The 24,501-nt window shown below is 39.8% G+C and overlaps 1 protein-coding gene across 5 annotated transcripts in view; it reads right to left on the minus strand.

Moving 5' to 3' along the window:
* CTNND2 (catenin delta 2) overlaps positions 1–24,501 on the minus strand; it is a 1,032,924-nt gene that overhangs the window by 37,845 nt on the left and 970,578 nt on the right. For 4 of the 5 annotated variants that reach the window (XM_037798888.1, XM_037798890.1, XM_037798887.1 and 1 more), the window contains 2 exons: positions 11,938–12,148; positions 6,621–6,705 (listed from right to left, as the gene is read on the minus strand). In XM_037798888.1, coding sequence (XP_037654816.1) covers positions 6,621–6,705; positions 11,938–12,148 — 296 coding nt within the window. Of the gene's footprint in view, positions 1–1,456; positions 2,781–6,620; positions 6,706–11,937; positions 12,149–24,501 lie in introns of those variants that run through there. The other variant, XM_037798892.1, reaches the window with a different exon arrangement.

Raw genomic sequence — 24,501 nt, forward strand, 5'->3', positions numbered from 1 at the left:
GAAGGGTCACCATGGCTCCCCACAGGATGGCCAATCTGGGTAACTGCAGGCTGGTATCATGGCAAGTCTCAGAATCTTCGAGGGTGGCTGGGGGTTTCAAAGTGGCTTTGGTGAGCAGAGTGGCCTGGCCAGCTGCATTCCATACAGACCTGAGACCAGCATGGGGGTCTGGAGATGCAGCTGTAAGCTGGAGAATAATGAACAGCTGCTGTGCTGAGCTGGCAAATTCACTCTGGGAATCAGGAATGAGCTGCTGGAATGCAACATACCAGAAATGGGTTGGCTTTTACAATGGGGATTCATTAGCTTACAAATTTATAGCTTGAAGGCCATGAAAGTGTTCAAATTAAGGCATCAATGGGATGTTACCTTCTCTGAAGAAAGGTTGCTGGTATAGGACTCCTCTGTCACATGGGAAGGCACATGGCTGGCATCTGCTGGTCCTTCTCTCCTGGGTTTTCTTGCTTCCAGCTTCTGGCTTCAGTGGCTTCCTCTCTCAGCTTCTGTGGGTTCGTCCTTGTCTCTCAGCTTCTCTGGGGCTTTTCTGAGCTCTCTGGGATTTTTCTATGTGTCCCTTATCCTCTTATAAAGGACTCCAGTAAGGGATTAAGACCCACCTTGAATGGGGTGGGTCACATCTCAACTGAAATAACCTAATCAAAAGGTCCTGCACACAATTGGTCTGTACCCACAGGAATGGATTAAAAGAACATGGCCTTTTAAGGGGTACATAACAGCTTCAAACCACCACAAGCAAACACAAGTCAGATGGAGGTGACAGGGAATCTCCTGGCTGGGGACTTGACGTAGGGGCAAACCCCACCCAGGAAGGAATTAAACATGAGCCGTGAAGTATTTGGACATCCTGGTCTTAATTCTTTAATAAGAGTTATTTTGCCCCAACATGAAAATGAACTTGAAGCTTGTTTGCATTTTTAAATCATTAAATATTACATGGTACCACTGAGTTCTAATGGAAGGAACACTGTAACTCAAAGCTTAAAATTATGCATGAAATCCCATTCAAATTTGAGTCCAGGTGATAAACAAGCTTTCGTTTTAAGTGACTACTAAAATAAAATTTTGAAAGCAAAATGGGCCATGTAAGTTTCAAAACCAAAGCCTGTTACTGAATTTGAGTTCACAAAGCCTCTCGAAATTGGTCATGGATCTAAGGTCCTATGAAGACCAATAAAACAGCAATCTGTACTGGCTGGTAATGAGAAAAACTTCAATTTTCCACGTGATTAAGCTGAGGGTTATGTGTAAAGCCTTCACAGACACTGGTATCCAAAAAAGGAATTTAGAAGTTTGAGAAACAGTCATCAAAGTAGTTCAAGTAAGCTAAGAAGTACCAGGAAAAAAAAAAGTTACAACAATCCAGTTTATGGAAAGAGTTTATTTCATGAAAGATCTCTTCATTTCTATTTTCTGGCAGATAATAATACAGTCTCTTTGAGGCAGAATTTTTTAATTTTCTATGGTAAACATTTAGGATATAGCTTAAACTCAGAATTCTGTTAATTAGGAATTGATACTAATTGTAGCAGGACTGGGAGCAAATCTGTTATGCTTTCTATGAAATTACTTGCAGAGTAAGTTCATAGTGCAAATCCTGCCATAGTAAATATCTGAACCAAGAAAGGAGATTGTTTTCTAACGAGAGCACAAATAAATCTTATCTATCTGTTAAATGTTATTGCACCATGACGTTGCAACATTTCTGGCTGTTGGCTCAAATTCTTCTTAATACTTAAGAGTTATTCTTTAAAACTCCGCAATTAAAAACTTTTTTTTATTCATTCAAACTAAGGTCCCTACTATTATTTCAGATTAATAAGAAATGGCCTTTAACTCAGATTTGGAGAGAGGTCAGAAAAATGCTCTTCAGGGAAGGTGACATCTAGAATGTGTCGGGGAAAAAGGAAGAAGATTTAGATAGGCCAGAGGGTGGTGGTGGGGAAGTCCTGGAGGCAGACGCCTGGAAAAGCTTGGGAGGGTGAGGGGAGAGGGAGAGAAAGTGAACTGGGAACCAGTCAGGCTGGTGACTACAGTGTCCGCCGAATGCCCGGGAACCAGGCTAGAGGGAGGCTAAGGCTGTTCTTGGCCTGTGCAAGAATGTTTAGACTCTACCCATGGGCAAGGAGAGGCCACTGAAAGGTTTGGCTCCAAAGAGTATTTTAAGCAGATTTGGGTTTTAGAAAGTTCATGCTGACTGTTCTTTGGAGAATGGATTGGAGAGAGGCAGGCCTGAAGGCAAAGAGGGCAGTTGGGAGTTTATGGCAATAACCCAGAAGATAGAAGACAATCGCTCAGGCCTGTGAAAATAGGAAAAAATGGCGGGAGGTAGAAGCCTGGATTTTCCTGGTGGATTGAATGTGGGTGTGTGAAAAGAGGGGAAAGAGCTAGGGATGGTCCCTGGATACTGGCTTGGGTAATGGGTGGAGAGTTGGGGCTGGTCACTGAGCCAGGAGATCCAGGGGCAGCTGAGTAAAGGTGTGGCTGGGAGGCCTGTCTGGGATCTGATTTCATTTGAGGTGCTGTGGCCATTCGACATGAATTTGAGCTGAAGCTTCTTTAACAGAAGTTGAGTGCTCAGCACGAGGGAGGCATTGTCTTTATTCTCCTCTGCTTCAAATACATTTGGAGGAATATATTCATTTTCATGTGCTACATTATATAAGAGGGATGCTGAAAAACTTGCATGCATTCTGGAAAAAAGTGGTAGCAATGGTGAAGGTGGTGGACAGCATGATCTATCACAGCTGGGCATGGTTGATCTGGAGAAGGGATGGAGAAATAATGGTCAGGTCCAAAAAACTGGTTGGGTGGTGCAAAGAGGAGAGAAATGAGACTCTTTCAGTATTGCTTTGGAGAGCCAAAATTGTAGATAGATAGAATTTTGCTTAATACAAGTAAGAAGTTCTGAACAATCACAAGTGCCTCAAAATGGAATATGCATCATTAAGTAGTGATTGCAGTTGACCTTAGAGATATTTGAACAAAAGGAAATGACTACTGGAGCTGATACTGCCTTTCTTCTTTCATTAAAATAACCACCTCCCTCCAGCCACCAGGGCTCATGGCCCCACTTTTCCCATCCTTCCTTGCAGCTGGGTGTGGCCATGTATGTGAGTTCCTGCCTCTGGGATTGAGCAGGAGCAACATTAGCAGCTTCTGCGTCACTTCTTTAGGAGGACATCATTTGCCCTCACTGCCCACTCCCTTCCCAAGGGCCGGAATGAGAAAGAGAAGAGCGACCCAGCTTTGCCCACGCAGGCAAGGATCATGCCTTGTGGAAGACAGAGCAAGATGGGCTCCAGAATCACCCGCTGGCCCTGGGCTACCTCCTAACCAGGTATGGCTCCATCACATGGAAAGAACTAGCTGTTTCGTTTGAGCTCCTGTATTTTTGAGTCTCCTGGTTAGAGCAGCTTAGCTTGTTTTCCAACCCTAACAAGTATTTTTTTTTTTTTTTTGCACTGTTGAACACATAATTAAGGAATTATATAAGGGTTTGTGTCCAATTGGATTTCTATAATCTTATAGTTATATCTCCTCTGAACTTATCTCCTTTCTCCCAAAGCCTACCATACCCAACAGAATCCCATCATAGTCCAACGTTAGCACCCAATTATGTCTGTGACCCTCTTTTCTAAAAAGTCCAACTCCTTTGTTCTCATGCTTCTCTTTCCTCTATACTCAGTCTGTTATTCTTGGTCTTTAGGAAATATCCTCTGCAATGACACACATGATAAAGAAATTTTAAAGTTCCATTTGTGGTTTTCTAAACTTAAGGATGAGTGTTAAAAAGATGAAGCATTATTTAGCCTGCCTGTGACAACGTTCTCCTGCAATTATTTATTTTCCTTAGGAGAGAAAGTACAGCAACAACAAAACAAAACAGAAGGCCAGGCCTTACTAAAGTTGAGGGTCCAGAGAATGCAAATATGTTTTGGATCAAAATGTATCATGAGTCAAACATAATTTTGTATCAGTCAACACAGCCAGTCAGAAGAATATTCTGATTTATTACACGTCTAAGTAAAATAAAGTACTGCATCTAACGAAATGAGATTTTGTCCTCTGTGCTTGGGTCTGAGGAGGAAATAAGCCAGTGACAGAAGGACCCTTGATTCTGTCCCATAGACATGTATTCTCACTTCAATTTCCATCTCTGCCCTGTTTTTCCTCTTACCCACAATGCCCCTTCCTCTTTCCCTTGATTTATGCAAACCCTACAAATCCTTCAATAGTTTGCTCTATGATTTCCCTTTCTTTAATTCATCCCCTTAACATCTGTAGCATATAATTCAGAACTGTATGAAATTGCCAATAATTTCATTCTTACTCACAGTTGCTGCTTTCCCTATCTTATGTTTTATTTGGAATTCTTCCTTGGCTAAGCCTATAACAGGTGTTTAATAAACAGGTTTGAAGCATGGATAATTAAAAGATATGAATCAGACATTTTTTCAGTGACATATATATCATCAAGGAGGAACAAAATAGAAATCTATGTCCTGTTGATTAAAAACAATTCATAAGGATAAATGAATATGGTGTTTTCTGAAAAAGACTTTTGAAATGGAAAGTCTTGCTTTTGCATTCTGAGCTTTGCTAATAGCCACACTTATGACCTTGAGCATAAAGGTCCTTGTTTCATTTCACAATTGCATAATTTGGAAATTATTAAGAAAAGCTCTTTCTCAGTATGTTTTAATCATGGGTCAACTAAAATATCACTATTGGTTTCCCCAGCCCATCCTTTCTTGAATCTCCTCACATGAATCACATTTTAGACCACCTTGAGCTCTTGAGTTTTAACTCCATTAAATTCCTGTCAACACATCCTTTTTTTCCTAATGAAAATAGAAAGATGATTACACATTTTGAACTCTACTACCAGCATAGAAAAAAAACAGAGATGGAAAACTCATGCTACTATTCAACAAATAACTTGCAGAGTCTCTAAAAGATGTCTCCCTTCAATGCACAGAGGTAAGAGAAGGTATATTTCAGCAAAGAAGAAATGTTTGGGATCTGAGAGAAAGTGCAGTAGTATCTCACCCAGCTTCTGGAGTCACTGATTCAGAATGACAGGCTCTCTTCTAATCTATAGCATGTTCTTCACGTTCAGCTGCCTGTTTAGCCCAAGAACCCTTTAGCTCCTGGAGGAGTCCAGAGGAACTAAGTAGGGATCCTGAATCATGAATTTCAAGCAAAGTGGAATGGAATCCAAAACATTTTATTAGGGTTTCTCCTAATGTGCAAAGGATATAACTAATCTAGAATACTCTTCAAATACTTCATTTTGCAATCTCTGTTTCAACTTAAACATACCTCTTCTTAGGGAACAGGAAACTTAAGATTGAGAAATACATAGGCTAAATTTATAACCTTAAAGTGCAAAGTAATGGATGCTTAAGGGAAGTAGGAAGGCTTTGGGAAAATCTAGAAATAGACTATGACTTAGTTATTGAATATTAACTTATTCCCATTGGCTTAGCAAAAGTTAAATTTTCCCTCTGGCAAGGTGGGTCTCACTCCCAAAGATGTGAGCCTCTTGCTACCATCCCCCATCCCCACTCTCCATCAGTTGGTTACATGCCAAGGCTGGTGCACTGGGGGTGAAGACAGCAAGGACTTTGGCTCCCTCTTGCCTTCCCTGCCAAGAACTGCTGTGCAGTTGATGAAAGCACCTGCCTTCTGACTCTCTATAATGAGATCAATACCCACTCTAACTTCCCTGTTTATCAATGGTGTTCTCCACCCTCACTGGTTAACTCAAATCTTTCAGGGGATCACCAATCCTTTAAACTACCTGCATTTGCTCATGTGGTCAACAACAAAACAACAACCACTTCCGGAGACACTGTTAAAGTATTTCTCCCCTCCTACCTCTGCACCCCAAAAGTTATGCATCCTTTATTTAGCAGCATTTGGAAATGAGGTGTAGCATCAAAAATTCTCAGTGTGACATTTTCCTCTTAGGGTTTCATGTTTAAACCATTTTGGAAATGAAGACTCCTTGGAAATGTAGGATATGAATTTCTGCCGGCCTTGGTAAAACGCCCAGACTCTCTCCTTCAGGGCCTGTGGTTGTGTTTAGGAACATGAGGCCTTTCACCCGGTCCAGTAATGAGGTTTCCAGGGTCTAGTAACATGGGTCAGGCTGCTGGGTGTTCTCCTCAAGGTCCTGGGATCCTACACTTCTGGGATTCCTGAATTGCTTTTTATATATTTTTATATATTTATATATTATTTTTTATAAATTACTTGCTGACACTTCTTGATAGTTCTTTTTGGCAAAATCCCTCACTCCATCATTCTTTACTATACTGATAGACTATAGAAGCCCAAGAAAACAAGCTTATTTTCTTTTATATAAAGTGACCTAGAGTAAGACCCTATAAGGATGAGTCTGTCCCATCCAAAAAGTTCCTGAGTCTTAGTATATATTCAGGGGACCCTTAGTGAGCCTTTTTGGCCTCCACTCAGTTGTGTGTCAATTACTGAGGCTGTCAGACACATCTCACCATGGCCAGATTTTGTCTTTGGGCTCAGGGCCTGTGCGCAGCTCATGAGCCCAGGAGAGCAAGTGAACCTGAAAGCCTTACCTTTTTGTACAGACTCCTCAGATCTCGGTACTGCCACATGCTGTTCAGGACCTGAGATGCCGCCTTGACCACTTTGGGAGAGTGTCTGAGGAAGAAAAGACACAAGACACTGGAGGGTGAATGGGGCAGTTAGTTCCAGTCAAGAAACCTCAAAAATAAACATCCTCGGGGCTCTTCTGGCTCTTTCCTGCTTAGCCTGCTGAGTGCAAAGGATTTGCTCTACTAGTCCCCAACCTCCTTCTCATTGAGGTGTCCATGAGGGTGAGAGACAGGGACCCATCACTATTTGGGCATGGAATTTTCAAAATGCAAGCATCAGAGTAATTAGTGACACTTAGTCAGAATGCTGATTTAGTGTTTCACTACAGAATGGAAAAGAAAGAAGACAAAAGATAGCAATCAGGAAGGGCTAGATTCAGGGGCTTTAAAGGCAGTGCTGTGTGACTCCTTTGCACGGAGAAAAAAGATACTCGTTTTTCTTCCTGAAGTCTGGGAGTTGCCTCCCCATGCCTGGGTGACAAGAAGTTGCTTGCCATTTGCTACTGATACCAACCACATGACACTGGCAGTGACTGTGGACCTGCGGGCACACTGACACACCTGGGCACACACACGGTTACAGTTATACAGAGGAAGTACATTTACACACATCTATAAATAAAACCCTACATACACATAAAGTTCTATGCTCTGGACCATAGTGAAAAACCAAGGGCATGTAAACCTCTAGACTAGTGGGTCTTAACATTTTGAGTCATGCCTTTGAAATCCTTTTAAAAATGTGGCTGAATATTTTCCTTTTTTGGTTTAATGCCAATCTGCATCTCAAAACAGAGACGCAGTCAAGAAATCCATGCTGATGCAATTTGATTAAATTCTTGGAAGCCACTTCCAATACTGGTCATGGAGACTCGTAACTACCTGCTGATTCTTAAGCCCCTGGGGTGTGTGCACGGGGCGCCGTGCTGCACAACTCTAGGAATTGCCATTTACGTTGGAATCTGTGAAGGGCAAGACAGCAACTATCTCAGCTTTGCAGGCCAAATGGTTTCTGTCACTATTTCGTCTCCGCTCTCACGCCAGGAGTGGTCATCAGCAATGCATTAATGAATAAGTGGGGCTGTGTTCCAAGAAAACTTTATTTACAAAAGCAGACAGTGAGTGGGATTTGGCCCTTGCTGCAGTTTGTTGACCCCTGGAGTGCGTGAATGGTGACCCCTAGAAGTGGGTAGGACACAATCTTTCAAATGGACTCCAATGCAAATGACACCCTCAAAGTGGATGGGTGCAAAGCCCCATTACACCCAATGTGAAGGATTCCTGAACCCAGACCACAAAAGCCTTTAAATGAAGTGACCTTTGAAATAGGAAGTGAGTAAACAGTTAGATGGGACCAGGTTGAGGTTGGACTTGAGAGCCAAAGTAATTGGATGTTGTGAGGATAGATACTTTGTAATGAATTTATGGGATGCTAGCATATGCTCAATTAAATGGTTGCTCTTTTCCTGGATTTCATGTTTGTAATTTAGACCAAGGAAGGTTAAGCTTTCTTCATTCATTCACTTGACAACCACAGTAGCCCACTTTTGTCATTATTACTAGGATGAAACTCAACTTTGGTTGTGTTTGAAATCTGTTGGTTAACAGGTGTTTTTAAATGAAAAATTTACACTGTTCTTATAAATTCCAAAAGTTTCTTCAGGAAAGGTTAGCTATAATAAAGTAACATATATATTTTTCTTACTGAAATCAACTGTTGCTAAATGATTAGACAATTTTTGAGAGTATCATGCTCTAAATGTAATACTGAATACATTTTTTAAAGGAGGAGTTTTAGGTCTTTTTTAAAGAGACAGATACATTTTATTCTTATATGATCCATGCTGAACAAAGATTGATGTTATGTTTTGCTACACTTAATCTTTATTTGTTGGATATTTGTCCATGAAAATAGTCAAGCAACTCTAAGGGAAGATATATAAATATTCAGGATAGTGGTAAGTGTAATTGAAACATATTTTATATGCAATTCTTCTGACACGGTGTAATTTTTTTCTACTCCTTGCTTAGTTACAAAATAGGAAAAGACTATGACTGTTTAATGAATACCAGATTTTAACCTCTCAATTAAAATACCAATACATCATAGTATTTAAATAACATCTGAAGGTCAAAGAAACATTGCTTTCTTTTTAGACTTTAATTTATCCATCCACTAAATGGACACTGGAGTAACTTCTACGTGAGAAACCATAACTATTGACTGAAGGACTGTAACAACTGAGTGTTTCTAATGTGACAAGTGATTACAACCCAAGCCATAATACACAGTTCCTCACTGACAAGTAGCAGTTGAGACTGTTAATAGCTATTCTGCCTTATGACAAAATACAGTGACACATTCAACACTTTTTTCTATATAACTGTTAAAATTGGAAGAAAAAAACCCAACCAAATGTACTTTTGAAGCAGATGGATGTGAAAAGATGTCCGTAATGTGTGTTTAAAATGATGTGAAAAGAATAAGTTATCAAGGCCTTCAAATGGTGATTATAAGACTCCTGGAAGAGTCCATTATGATTCCATAATGCCTGGCTCTCCACTAGAGCTGTGAGATCAGGGATGACTGAGGATTTTAGTTGGGACAATTTGTTGCTGCTCTGCAACTCAGCTGGGCCATTAGCAAAGCTCCCAGAATACCAGTGCAACCAGTGGTTGCATTTGCAGCTACAGAGAATTGCACAGTTCAAAAAGCTTCTGAATGACAACTCACCAGTAGGACCCATCAACTGCATACTTAAGCTTGGATCTATTTAGAAATAAAACGTATAAATACATAAAGCAGAGAGTCATAGCTGCGCACATATTTTCCATCTGAGCTTTCCTCTGCCACCCAAACAAAAATCAGGTTTGGATTAAACTTATTTCCAGAAATAATATTTTAAGGAAGATTCAGGAAGGACAGATTTATAAGAGCTTTATAAATTAACTAGTGTGAATTGATAAGGCTTCCAGTTTAAATGATTAAATCACCCCCAATTAAAAAAAATTCTATTTTCATTAAATAATTTCTATTTGATTAAAACGAATCACTGTCATAATAGGCTTGAGTGACAAGTGGTGAGTTTAGTGCTAAGATTTGGGGAAGTTTTCCTGGATTCAGTTTGTTTTAAGAGCAGTGAAAAGCAAAAAGCAAATTGAAGAATAGGTGGGAGGTGAGGGGATAGTTGTGAGAATATCTGAGGTTATAAAAACCTTACTTTGGCCCCTCCAAATTAGTAAGAATATAAAAAAGAAATAAACTCCATAACAGAATGGGTGAGACTGATGATGCAGTAGAAATATAACTGTGAAGATGCCTGAGTCCATCCAATTCTACAATTTTTATTAAACTCATAAATCCAGGCTATTGACATTTGGAAAAAAAGAGATAAAGAAACGATGAGATGAACAGGTGACTCTTCTAGAAATAAATTTTCAGTTAAATTAAAGGGCATTTATGAGATCATCTATAATAAAAAATCTTTCTTGGATCAATAACAAAGATGGGTCAGACCTCGCCAGCATCATTTTCCTGGCTGGCAAATGAGGATGCATATTATTTCAGAGATGATTTTCCTAAATGATCTTTAATTTATTTCACCAAATAGTTTTCCTGAATCACAGGACTGATAAAAGCATCATTTTCTTTCAGGCCCATTTAGTGATTCTTGCTGAAATAGGGATATTCTCGGAGTTGGGAGAAATTAATCCATGCCAACTACTCCCCAAACCTCCCTAGTCTTACAACTCAGTGAAAATACTTTAATCTTTGAATGTCTCAAGAATACAGTTAGATACAGCACAGTCTTTTGTGGACTATGTTTTTATTGAGTGGGTACATGCGTTTGCTGAAAAAGAACCTGCTAACATATTGATCTCTGAATGCTCAAACAGATAAACACTTCAGTTAGCGATTTCCAAAGTTTCCTGAACGAATATAAAGAAGAAAATCGTGCAGCTCACACTCTATGTGGAATAGCGATTTAGTGTATGTACAATGTCATTAGGTATAATTCAAGCCAACAATCTACATTGTGCCATTATTATACCTGAGCCCAATGAGGTCTCTCTACTTGAGAGAGGAAAATATTCAAATACTAACAATGAATTGTTTATTGAGCCTATTTGGAGGTCTCAGGGTGCTTAAAACAGAAACTCTGAAACTTCTTTTATAGCATGGTAATATGCTGAATTAAATGAAATAATAATGAGCTAGAGTTTCCAAAAAGTCTCAAAGTGAAACCCTCGCAGCCTTTGATAACAAAAGAAAAAAACACTCGAGTTTAGGTGGGAAGGAATTGGGGGAGGGCAGGAGGGAATGGAAAGTCAAGAAGTAGACCCTGGATAACAAAAGGCAAAACTTTTTAATCTAATTTGATTATATCGTCAGACTTTCAGGACGTGAACTTTAATTAAGGTTAGTGAATGTTTCTGTAAAATTGACAGCTCGCTGACAAACCGACACTCTGTCTTGTGCTGGTATTTTTTTCTGGTACATATAGTAAGATTCTAAAATCAAAGTGGAAAGACTCCTATTTGTGGTGGTGTAGTTGCCTTGACATAGAGCCATAACTCTTAACTTCATCTCTTTGAATCCATGAATGCCTTCCTTCCTCGCTGCTGTCCCTCTGCCTGGGAAATTTATATTAATGCTTTAAATCTTGATTATTACTTCTTCCAGGACTTCCTGGAAGCTCCACCCTCAATTTTAGATTGGAAAGTACCTGCACAGTAACTTGTGAAATTAAATAACTTGCCCCACATCATGCAGCTAATAAGGGAGGACGCTGGCTCAGAACTCAGTTCTGTTTGACTCCATTATACTCTCTTTTTCCCCTTATCCATCTTGCGTGATGATGTGCTATGCCGATCTGCAGAGGTATAGAGCAAAAGGATGCATATACACCACAAACACATGCGACTGCAACCACACAGGAAGAGCAACCAGAAATACCCTAATGTGTTCTGGTTAGGCGAATTGCTTTTTCCATATTGAAGGAACAACAAATTAACACACATGCTGGATTGCCAAGTCTCTTTAACTAACATCATGGAAGAGACCATCGCGGGTTATCTATGACATCAAAATTACCCAGAAGATCAGTTTCATTTTGGGGTGGGGAGGCTGGAAACCATTTGTTGTTTTCTTTCTCTTGATTATCAGAGACAAAGACTCTTCAGTGACATTCCATAGTGTTACCCACAACCAGGGGAGAGCAGGCACGCTTGGAACTGGTTCTACCAGTACAGAGAAGGGAAGTCACCACCAACTTACTTATCTCCTTTGCTTTTGGAGATGCCGACCAACTTCTCAATGCCGCCGGCATCCCGTAAGGCCTTGGCGTTCTCCATGTTCTTGGTGATCACCTCGTGCAGGGTGCAGCAGACAGCTGTCACGGTGTCATCCGACATGGCCTTGCTCGCCGAGCTGTTGCTGTTGTTTCCCCCTGGGAGCCTGTGGACCAGGTCTCGCATGGCGTACTTGCCTTTGGAAGAGAAAACAAAGGGAAGAGGTGCAAAGAGGTCAAGTTGGAGGAAGATGGCAGGCGGAGAGGAGGAGGTGGGGACAGGGGAGGAAAAGAGAACAATAACATTAGTGAAACCTGTTTCCCATCACTGAATATTCTCTATTGGGTAAAGTCAGACACAGAAAGAGAGAAAAGGGTATTTCATCATGGTGACTGAAAGGACTTTGATGCTGGGTGGACGTGGCAATGAATTTCTGGGCAAGTTATTTCACCTTTCTAAGACTCAGGCTCTTAATCTGTAAAACGAGAATCATAGTGGCATCTACCTTACTTGGATGCTGTGAAGATTAAATGAGTAAAGGCTTGGGAAGCATTTAACAAACAACGATTAACGAAGATTAGTGATTCAATAGATGTTAGCTATTATTATGTTTTTGATTATCACAGAAGTCCAGAAAAAGCACATCAATTCTCCCAAACCTCTGTAACACTTTAATGGTGGCTGCGTTGGGTCTTGTATTATTCAATAAGTAAGAATCAAGTAACAAATAAATGGAAGACTCATTCATATATCTGATTTTTGGGTTCTGATTCCTATAATGCAAAGATAAACACTTAAAGCAGGAGAGAGGGGTTTTACAAATAATATACAACTGGGTGCCAGTGGTGGTTTGAAGCTGTATGTACCCCAGAAAAATATACTCTTAAATCTCATCCATTCCTGTGGGTTTAGACCCATTGCAAGCAGGATCTTTGATGAGGTAATTTCAGTTAAGAAAGTGTGTCCCACCTCAATCAGATGGGTCTTAATCCTAATACTGGAGTCCATTATAAGCATAGTTACGTTTAGACAGAGTGAGAGAGAGAGAGAGAGAGAGAGAGAGAGCCACAGAAGGAGCAGCCAGAAACTGAAACCAATGGAAACCAGAAGAGTAAGGAGGGACCAGGAGACACCGCCATGTGCATTGCCATGTGACAAGCTAAGGACCAAGGATCGCCAGCAGCCGGGACGCCAGTCTTCGGAAAGAAGGCATTGCCTTGATGATACCATGATTTGGAATTTTTTCCCAGCCTCAAACCATGGATAAATAAATTCCCATTGTTTAAGCCAACCCATTTCATAGTATTTGCTTGATCAGCCTAGGAAACCAAAACAAGGGGGATGGGGTGAGCAAAGGGGGAGAGTTTGTCTGTCTATGGCTCTCCCATATAACACTTACTAATTAGGCCTGTTTTTCTTTGTGTGAAAAAATAAAATAACATAAAACCCAAATCAGCTTCCTTAGTTCACTCTGTCCTTATTAATCTTGCTCCGTGCAATGATAAAGGTACTTAGAATGACATATTTATGGACTACTTTAGTTTACAAAGCACTTTCAGCATCACCAGCAACCCCGCAGGACAATTAATTCATGCCACCTGCAGCTCCCAAGTCTGTGCCTTTAATTTACTTCTGGAGCTACTTAAACCAGTGCCTGTAGCAAAGTTGGCTGTTTTAAAATTTTTCAGATGGTACTGGCAAGTGTCCAAAATTAAATTCCTTGTGTTCCATCCCCAATGAGACATATTTAGCTAGCTCCTAAATGCTATTCGAAATATTCTACCTCCACACTTAGCTCTAAATTACATCCTCTTTTGCTGTTTAATTCTCTGGGGTATGGTGCCTGAGGGTAGGAAAAGGAGCCCAAAGGGAGTATTAGCAAAGGTGATGCTATTTAATTTCAGGCAGTAATAAATAAAACATAGACCTTTTTAATTTTGGTATCTGCTCTTGTCCTGTGTTTAGGAGGCTTATTTTAGCTAGGACAAAAAAAAAAAAGAAAAAAAAAAAGCTGATGTCCAGATTACTGAGATAGGAAAGACTAAGTATTTTCATTTACTTGATGATAGCTGAGGAAGAGGCTGACAAAAATACTTTGCCTGAAAACCCCCCAATGTTGCATATTTATTTTCTGACAGCACTTAAAATAGTTTGGAGAAGACATGTTGTACATGGATAGCCCTCTGCACAACTTGCTTTATCTATTTATCATTAAATCAGTCTCACCTCTGGCCAAGAATTTACTTTTGTGGAGCTCAGCCTGCTGGGGATTCTATCAGTTCATTAACCTCCACAAACCACTAGAAGAGAAATGTGAGTTACAAAGAAGTGAGAAGACGGAAAGGGCCCCCTTTGTTTCCTTCTAGGGAAGTGATGGAGGAAGGGCAAAAGAAGGAAACTATTTCAGTTATTGTGCATGTGGAGGGATGGAGCAGGAGTATGGAACACTGGTTTGATGCCCTTGGGCATGTTCAAGGTTAAAAGCAAAAATGAGGAGAGAGAGAGGATTTGGTTGCAGCATTTTTTAAAGTCCTCATTGCTAATATCACTTCAAAAATTACTTCAGCAAAATTTGAAGATGTGGTTTCATCATCCACAGCTTCCCACCTGGGGAACTTGAATGAGATACAACATATCCCTGCAACTTTTGGGGTGCAAGGGGGAAGGGATGGGGCGGCCAGAGCCCCCAGCCACTGCCTCCTGGAGAACCTCTTGGCCCTGTGTGTGCTTTACAAACAATACAGATCGGAAAGCAAAGCCATATTTAACCCACCACCCCTGACTTTGAAGGAAATGCTCACATGCAGTAATTTTACTCCTAATATCTCCAATACAGTTGACTAACCTTTTAGCCAGCCAATGGGAGACTTTTCATTTGGTCTATCAGCTTATTTGAAGGGATACATTTTAGCCTGTATGTTTTGACCATCCAAGTTGAGAAACAAATTAAGTAAAGCTATGCGGCAGGGAAGGCGACTGCCTTGCAAAGTTTGTTAATCGTTTTAAGAGTGTATTATTTTTAGCCTTTGATTATGTTGCTGGAAAAAAGCCATCTTTTCACACTGGAATTTGAATCCTATCTTCACAGGAAATTTGGGTAGCAAGAATAATTTATAAGCTCATTGTGGTGAACAGAAGTTCAGAAAAGAGAAAAATTAGATTGGTCTGGAATTGTCATGGAAGGTGTAATACAGACGACAGATGCTTAGGATTTATCCTGTGGGTCAGGAGAGTGAGCCAGTGTTTTAGAGAGAGAATTCTGGTGCATTTTGAAGGAACGTTTCAGAATAGTAGGCTTGAAGGCTACTGACTGCATGATTTATTTGGACAATGGATTCTCCCTCAGAAATTCCATTGAAATTAAAAGCGCTATAACTCCAGGTAGCTTTTTCTATAACTGTTCTATATCCTATACTTTTCCCCACCTGTATCCTCCCAACTTTGTAAACACTCGAGAGAACCGAAAAGCTCTTATTGTTACACAGTTAGAAGAATGTTGGCATTCCCTTTCATATACTCCTCAGCCACGATTTCTCATCCTTGAAGTGGAAGGAGTCAACTCTTTATTGTGTAATGGACACAAAAAATAAAAGCTACAAGGTAAGGGGGTGGCAATCTTATTTCCATAACCTGACACCGTCAAGGTGATCGAATTGTTTTAGTTTGTTTGTTTTTAAGAGAAATGGATGTAGGTGGGTTCTTCTAGGGCTTGGGTTCTTCTAGGGCTATGGGTGGAGCAGCTGGACCACCAGGAAGTGGCTGTCTCTCTAGGACCTGGGACAGAAGCACCCCCAGGAGGAGGTTCTGCCACGGCCCGGGGATTTAACCAGCATGTGGAGCTCAGCTGCGCCCTTGCAGCGGATTGGAGCGCTGTGAGGATGCACAGGGGGTCACAGGAGCATAAACCCAGCCCCAGACTGAGCCTCGGGGAGCTAGAGGGGAGGCTGCTCTAGTAAGGCCCACAGGGGACACCAGCGACCACTGCAGACTGAAGACCACCCCAACCCCCTTTCCTCTGGATTTGACTTGGATTGAAAGTTAGTAAAAGGTATGATAGAGACTGAAGGTCACAGTGTGATTCATGTCAAAGATCCATCTCAGAGGCAACGGCAAGATTTCAGGACAGGAATGACGAGGACCTGTGGCTATGAAGAGGTGGGCACGGGGTCGAGGACAGGAGAGAAGACACGATGGCGATTTCAAAGACAAAATTGGTGGTAATGGAGGGAAAGATGATGCAGAGATGTCTAGCTGGGACAATAAGGTGGATGGTGAAAATCAAGTGAATTTTAATGTTTAATGAAAGAACAAGTTGGATTTTATTTCTTTTTGCACAAAGGAAAACAAGCAAAATTAGTAAATGTTATATGGAAGCTCCATACAGCAAAACCTCATCAGAGACAAGCAGCCATTAGGTTACCTTAGTTCAAACGACACCTGGAATTGTGGAAGCGACACGGATACCTTGCCCTGCCTGCATTTTGGTAAGTGTATTTCCCATGATCCACTCTCGTGGAATAACATCGTAAGAAAGAAAAACACTATGCTTCCTGAGATTGAACCACAACAACACACGACTTCACCATCATCACCGACTATGAGAGCAAACAGGTCACCCTGTCTCGCTCAACTCCCCAAGAGAAAAGAAACCTGGAGCTATTTCTCACAAATTATTTAGTCCTTAATGAAACTAACTTTATCTCTGTGTTTTCCAATTCTGATATAAGACAGCCTTTGGAGATATTAAAATTGTATGAGAAACTAACTATAACTTGGTAACTTTGGTATGCTAATGTGTATGCATATATGTGTATGTGTGTGGGGGTCTGTCTTTCCCCTAAATACTTGCATCTAGTATTTGGTAAGCCATTTTTCTAAATTCAGTATCTTCTGAAAATGTTGCAAGCAGAAATTATTTTCTCTTCTTAATGCTTCTTTTCGGAAGTTTTCTGTTTTCAGTTAGGCACATCGTGGTGCCCAGATGGGCTTGCCCAGGAGACCTAACTGTGATGCCCAAGAAAGGAATTCCTTGGCTGGTTCTTCTGCAGAGAAGAGCTGGGGTGAATTTCATTGCAGGACAACAGAGCTTTGTTCTTGCTGACTGCTACTACCTAGGCTTCTGCATTTTGTTTGTGACTCTATTTCTACTTCTATTTCTGGACTATGCCTGGGTCTGGCACTGATTTGCACACTGCCACGTAATTTTCCCATTGGTAGCAGCAACGATGAGCAGTGGTTTTATGATCTAACCATCTGCCCTCTACGAGGTGCCGACCACAGTCCCATCCTAGCACGGATTATGTGTCTCTTTCAATCCCTGACAGAATCTTCTGTGTGGCTGGTCTTTGTTGTAACCACTAAGAGTTCAAATCTCTCAAACTGATTAGAGAAACAGATGTTTTCTAAAAAGTTGGCTGGAATGGAGAGCAGCCCTGGATCAGGAAGGCCACACTTCTTCATCTGAGAATTAGTGCCTCTTTGGCCTCCTTATTTTTGGAGCTGCCAACACTGACCTGTGAGTTACGGCTCAGAAGCTCTGGATTCACTTTTAATCAGTGGTCACAGCTGTAAAAAGGAGGCTGATGGTTTCCAGGCGCCCGTGGGTCTGTGGGTCAGTGGGAAAGAAGCCTTCCCCCTTTGCGAAAGGCAAGTTGTAAGTCTTGGCTCTGTGGATAGTTACGGCTCTTTTTGGCCATAATGTGGCTGGCACTTTTTCTCTCCTCTTCCTCTTTTGAGAAACTTTTGGAGCTTCATTGGCCATAAAAATCTGTCACTGTGAGCACTAAAATGATACCTAATTTAAACAGACAGTTCTATCATCAAAGGGAAGAAAACAACAAATACACGTTTTAAAAAGTGGTTTATAAACTGTGGTAGGTTGGATGCACCCCAACATAAACATGTTCTTCATCTTCATGTGCATCCCTGAAGGTGTGAACCCACTGACTGCCTGAAGATGTTATTTTTAGTGAAGATGTGGCCCAGCTCAATGAAATGGGTCTTAATCCAGATAAATGGAGGCCTTATGAAGTGAACTGGGACGTCATAGAAATTAGAAAGCAGAGGAGACAAAGATGCAAGCCAAGGACTGCCAAGGATTGCCAGCAGTCAGCACCAGAATGCTAGACTCTGGGAGAAAGCAAGCCTTGCCCATAGCTTGATTTTCAATTTCTTCTAACCTCAAAACCAGGAGCCAATAAATTAAGCCAACCCACTGTGTGGTCTTTGTCATTGAATTCTGGCAAACTAAGACACAGACCAAAGAAGTGAAGCATTCAAGAGGGTACTGCTTGGTTACTGGAAAAGTCTGAACACTTCTTGACATGGGAAAGGTTTCTTCTGGCTTCTTTGCAGATCCCAGACTCCTAGAAACAAACATCTGATAGATTCTGAATGCATGAGTTTTTTCTTCTCAACAGTAGATAGATGAAATACTACTCAGCAATAAAAAGGAGTAATACATGCAATGACTTGGATGGATTTCGACAGTATTATGCTGAGTGAAAAAAGCCCATCTCAAAACACCACATACTGTATGATTCCATTTACAGAACATTTTTGATGTAACCATTGGTGGAAACTGGGTAAAGGGCACATGGGACCTCTATAAACTATCTTTGCAACTTTCTGTGAATTGATAATTATTTCAAAATAACAAAAATTTTTTAAAACTTAAGACAGTCCATAGAAATGCAGTATCAGGACAACCTAAAGAAAAGAAAAGCTTTCAGTGCTGAAAATAAAGTGTTAATAAATCTTAAAGTTTATCCTCTGGCTTAGCCCTCATCGGACTTAATGCTACAAAACATTAGGGAGAAATCTGGTTATAAACTCCCCTGGGTTTTCCAGCTTGCCGAAGAGTTTAATGAGATTCTTTCGTTATGCGAATATAAACATTTTCTGTATCAAAAGATTGGTGTAACTTTCCATTTTTTTCCTTCATAAAATTGATCAATGGCGCTCCTGATTTGATTGGCTTATGGAGACCAGTAAGTCCTTACATATAATCTTACAATAAAAGAACTCAACAATTTCCAATTAAAAAAAAAAAAAAACACACAAAACTTCAAAATACTTAAGTTGCTGGCCCTTTAAGGAAAATTTCATTGACAAAACTTTTTTCAAAGACAAAAACAAAGAAATTTAGCTATGAATTTAATTAATGGCCTTGGCTGCCAGGTTAAAATTATGAAGCAAAAGGATACCAGTTGATATCAGATTAGCAAAGGTAAGGGAAAAAATAGTAAGGCACTTCAGGATCTTTAAGGACATTTGGGTAGATTTCAGTATTTGGTACTAAATAAAGGCAGAATTTATTTTATATATTTAGTTAAAGTGAATCCTCTCAAAACATCAACGAATTTGAAAATTTTAGGGTAAAAACAGACATGTGTCCTCCCTGATCACTGTCAGAAACCTTGTGTTAGCATAATTTATTTTATACAAGAGGAGGTTTATTTCCTCATTGCCTAATTAATTTATTTAAATTTCCAGTTCTGGTTTTATTAGTTAGCTAAACTAACATTACTTACATTTCAACATCCACTAAATATCTGAAATTACAAAAATGTAATGAGTATTCAACTAGATTGAATTTTAATAACTGATGGTTATTAAAAGGGATGCTTCTTTTGAGTCTTATGCAATTCGACAAATCCTGTTTAGTTATTCTATTGAACCTCTTTTCATTAAATTTTTAATATCTTCTTTCGATCAAAACTCTAGTCTCTAAATACACGCCCAAATACACTCTCTCTCACACACACACCTTTGCTAATTTCTATTCACAATAGAATGGCCTTTAATTAACAGCCTGAGGAAGATGTGAAGATAGGCAGATGTTTGCATACTCGTGGGTATTGTTCGTATGTGCATTTATGTTGCCACTTAACGAGATGCAAAAAGGATGTGCAGGATGTGAGTTGCAGTCAGGATTGAGTGAGTTCCGCTGCTTTGCCAAAGTACACGTATATGCCAGAGGATTGCAGCCATCTTCTTCCCAACCCTCTCTCCGTCTTTGAAGAAACAAAAACCTGTTGCTTTGTGTACAAGCCGTAACTAATACAGGAGGTCGAGATTATCTGTATTAGTTTTCTGTTGCTGCTGTAACCAAGTGTGGCACATTTAGTGGCTTAAAACAATACGCATTTATTACATTACAGTTCTGCAGGTTAGAAGCACAACATGGGTGTCATAGGACCAACAGCAGAATGGGCTGGGAGGCCATCCTCCTGGGGGCTTGAGGGCAGAATGTGTTTGCTTGCCCTTTCCAGCTTCTACAGGCTGCCTGCATTCTTTGGCTTATGGCCCCCTTCCTTCATCTGTACAGCCAGCAACGGCTGGTGGAATCCTTCTCACGTCACACCAATCCCACCTTCCCTTCTGCCTCCCTCGTCCACTTTTAAAGACTTCCATGATTCCATCATGCTCACTTGAGTCTTCTATGATAAACTCCCCAGCTGATTAGCAACCTGAATTCTGCCCACAACCTTCCTTACCTTTCGCCATGTAATGTAACACATGCGCAGAAGATGGGGATTAGGGCTTGGACATTTTTGGAGGCCATTATTCTGCCTCCTACTATACTAGGTACAACAGTTGTAAAAAATCTATAAATGTAGCTATAAGATAATGGAGTGTGTTTTCATTTATCAAGGGAGAAAGCTTGTCTTAAAGTAAAAATATTTGGTTGCATGCCAGGATGTGAAAGAAATAATAAAGAACATACCATGAGTTATGGATAGCTTGAGGGAAGTGAACTTTATTTGCCTAGGGTTATAATACCTGTAAATAATGAATTTGAAAGAAAAAAATGAAATATGTTGAAAATTTGAGAAAGTTTACCTAATGTTTATTTATAAGACGGAGAGAAGATTTCTGAATTCTTTATTGCAGACTTGCATGAGTGTTGTACAAAAATAATATCATTTAAATTCGGTTTTCTTTCTCTTAAAATGACAAACTGATCTTTGAGGATATACCCTGCTCTTAACGAGAAACTACAAAGCATTTTCTGTGTCCAAATAGCAAGTTTCTTTTATCACCAAAATACTCCTACTTGAGATCCTGTTAATTTTGGGCTCCTTGGTTAATTTCTTTAATGACTTTTAGCAAAATTTCTTCACTAATGCTAATGCTATACTTTAATCTTTTGAATTAATACTTAGCAAAATGTCCTCACCTATAGTGTTACAGTACCTAATAACTATGTTTCAGGGCTGCTTTATCAAGTTTGGATTTATTTCTCGTCTTTAGGCACTCATAACTTATGCTCATATCTTCTGTCCCCTGATAATTCTTTTTGAAATTGCTTTCTCCAAATCCATACTCCATAGTCAAACCAGTAAAATTTTTGAAATGTCCTTTACAGCTAAGGCACCTTTGGGGTTTCCAAGATAGCTGCTGGGCAACCAGTGATTTTTCTCCCTCATGCTTTGAAAGAATGGGTGCCAGAAATAATTAGGTGTGTTTGTCATTCTGTAGATATTTAATTGGTTTCATACTACTGTGAGAGCAGTCCTGTTTATCAATCCTGCAAGACAAAAAGAGCTGACAAATAAAGAACAAGAAGCTCAACCTCCACTTAATTACAAGTAAAACACTTTTATGATGATCATGCGACAGGAGTTATGAATCTTCACATTTGAATAGACGTATGCTCACTTTCATGTTAAAGAATGGCGTGGTAATGAGAGACACTTTTTTTTTCCTAAATAAACATTCCATTTTTAGTTTTAAGAGAGCCTTTTCAGGTGGTCATAATCCTAACACATATTCTACAGGAGAAATTAAAAAGCCCTGGCAATTTCTCAGTACCCTCATGGTTCACAGTATGTTCTTCCTCTTATGAAAATCACCAACTCCTTAAGGGAATTTGCTCAACTCAGTTTTGATATTATTAATTATGATGATTAAATATCTGGAGCTGTTCAGCCTTAACAGGCTGATTTTCTCTCATGCTTGCCTTAAGATCCCTACTATAGCCCCAGATCAGTGATTGTGTCTACTGGAAGAAACATCAAAATAGCCAGGGCCAATGTAATTGGGCCTCTAACAGGTAGTCTTCACACTTTGCATCGGATACAAAATTGACTCTGGGTTACGGTGTCCAATGACACCAGATGAGAAGCTGATGTCGCAAAAATGAACCAGACCACCAAGGACTGAGTCAGGATTTCCAGAACCCTTACTTCAGAAGAAGGCAGTACTTTGAGAACCTGGACTGCTAACTAACCCAAGCTCAGCAGAGCAAGGGTTAATTACCTGGGACTAAATGAAACAAATCTAACGGTGGTTAAATGTTCTTACTTGTGCGTGTTAGAAAGTCTTTTTCTTTCTACTCCCTCTGTCTTTAACCCTTGGTCTAACAGGTTAAGCTTGCAAAAACTGTAATGAGACATTCTCTAAATGGAATCTTGTTCCAATTAATCCTTCAGAATTCTGGAAAAAATCCTTTGGCTATTCTTAAAATGGATTAGAAGATAAATTTAACAATAAGACATCCTATAAAAATCACAACTTATATCAATTGATCTTTTCTACCCACCAATAGTTAAATAATATACAAAGTGCCTTTACTGATTTATTTACTCTCCTTACCATAGGATTTCATGAAAAAGATTCAAGAAGAATCTGTCCTCCTTCCTACCAGAACATAATTGAATAAATCAAATCTGTAACCATGGCCAGGCCAGGGATGTCGCATGTAAAGGCAAATACAATTTAAGTAAGAGGCATGACAAGCCCATTAAAGAACAAGAAGTACATTGCAGAGGTGGAATTGATGTCTCCAGCATCCTCCCAGGACTCTGCCTTTTTTTGGGCTGTGTGGTTTAAGGAGGCCCAGCATCCCAGGTGGGATGGCAAACAGCACTGAAAACTTGGGTAGCGCAAAGGAATATTCTCTGGGCTATAGTCCCACAGGAGAACCTGGTACAGGAGAAACAGACAGTCCTTGGTGACTGATCCCAGTAAGTGAGCTGAAAGGGAATTAAATATTTGTGCCACGTAAAAGGGGCCAAAATCACTATCCTAGCAGCTTTCCTAACACTCCAGATGAACGGTGACTCTCAAGACTTAATATCAGTTAGATATCTAGTGTTGATTATCCTGCAAAGAGATCTTTGTGAATTAATCAAAACTGCTTGCTATACCGATGTCTGTACAACGGGTGGCTTCCTTGCAAAATTTGCAAGTAAAAATCCCTTTCTCTTTTTGAGGCTTTTGTTGCCATGTTTTCCTTTCACAGATTGAAAAGTGGCTGTGGCAACACAAACTCTGTGGTTGAATACTGCCTGTCTCTTTGTCCCGGAATGGAACCTGTTTTTTTTGCCACATCTGCCCTTTTGCTCTTGTGGGATCAGAATGAAGATTTCATGAGATGCACTGATTTTTTTTTTTTTTAATGAACCTTCTTTTATGCTTCTACCAGTTGTTTTAACTGATGAAAGATTTATCCAAATAGATCGGGGGAAGGATCATAGCAAGAAGAGTACTGCTGGAGCCAGGGCAGCCGACGGTTCCTATGGAAGGAGTGTTAGATTCAAGAAGAAACATGGAAACTCCTCATGCTTTTTTCTTGTAATTATTTTTACAGATTTATAATACGTATAAGAGCCTATTTCACATGTTAAGCTGTTGGTCTAAAAAATGATTCAAGCAGTAACTCAACTCTCTGAAAAGAAATAATATTGAGCAGAATAGAGAGTCATATAGGCTTGCTATATACAGTATGCAGTTTCCTCTAGAGATACAATCCCAAACAAACAACTGATTCCATCTGTTTGGATGACAAAAGAAATTGTATTTTTCAGCACCATGAGGTCTTATCTGGAGGAATTCACTGAATTTGATTCTGAGAAATTCTCACATTATTGAAGTGTCAAAAGCTAGAGTAATGAGTGGAAATATGTGCAAGAAGGTGACTAAGATATGCATATTTCATTTGTACAAGAATGATTCTAAAAATAAAAATGGCAGTTAATTAACAAGAGGTTTGCTGAAACACCTTTTTGAACCAGAAATAAATTGATTTTTGAGAAATATTGAAAGTGAGGCAAGCAACCAATGTGACACATTTTAAGAGGATTTAAATAATATGACTAAATATTAAGCATGATAGCCAAAAATAATTCTCTCAATTCATTGCCTAATTTTAGTGGAAAGGAAATAAAGGCGAAAAATGTAAACTTTCTGATCCTAGTTAAAGGAGAGAAAGCTGGGAAGGCTTTTATTTAGGTGAAGAATGCTATCTAACAAAGACCCAAGACTCTTCTAAGATTTTCACAAGACAATAGTGTGTCTGACGCAGGAGGAGATCAGTATTTTGGTAGGAAGAGTGTGCTTTCAGAAATAGAACCTGAAATCAGTCTTCTATCTGGATATTAGCAGATTGGAGTAAGAATGACACCTTGATTAATTCCAGCAGACTAATAATGAATAGCTTTGCCTTCCTTTGCTCTTTTTTTCCCTCAAATTGACTTACATCTTGCTAAAATAAAACTTAGCCTCAATTAAGGCACTAAAAGAGGGACCACCAGTAGGTTTCTTT

Source organism: Choloepus didactylus, chromosome 11, assembly GCF_015220235.1.
Source record: "Choloepus didactylus isolate mChoDid1 chromosome 11, mChoDid1.pri, whole genome shotgun sequence".
Classification (NCBI taxonomy): Eukaryota; Metazoa; Chordata; class Mammalia; order Pilosa; family Megalonychidae; genus Choloepus; species Choloepus didactylus.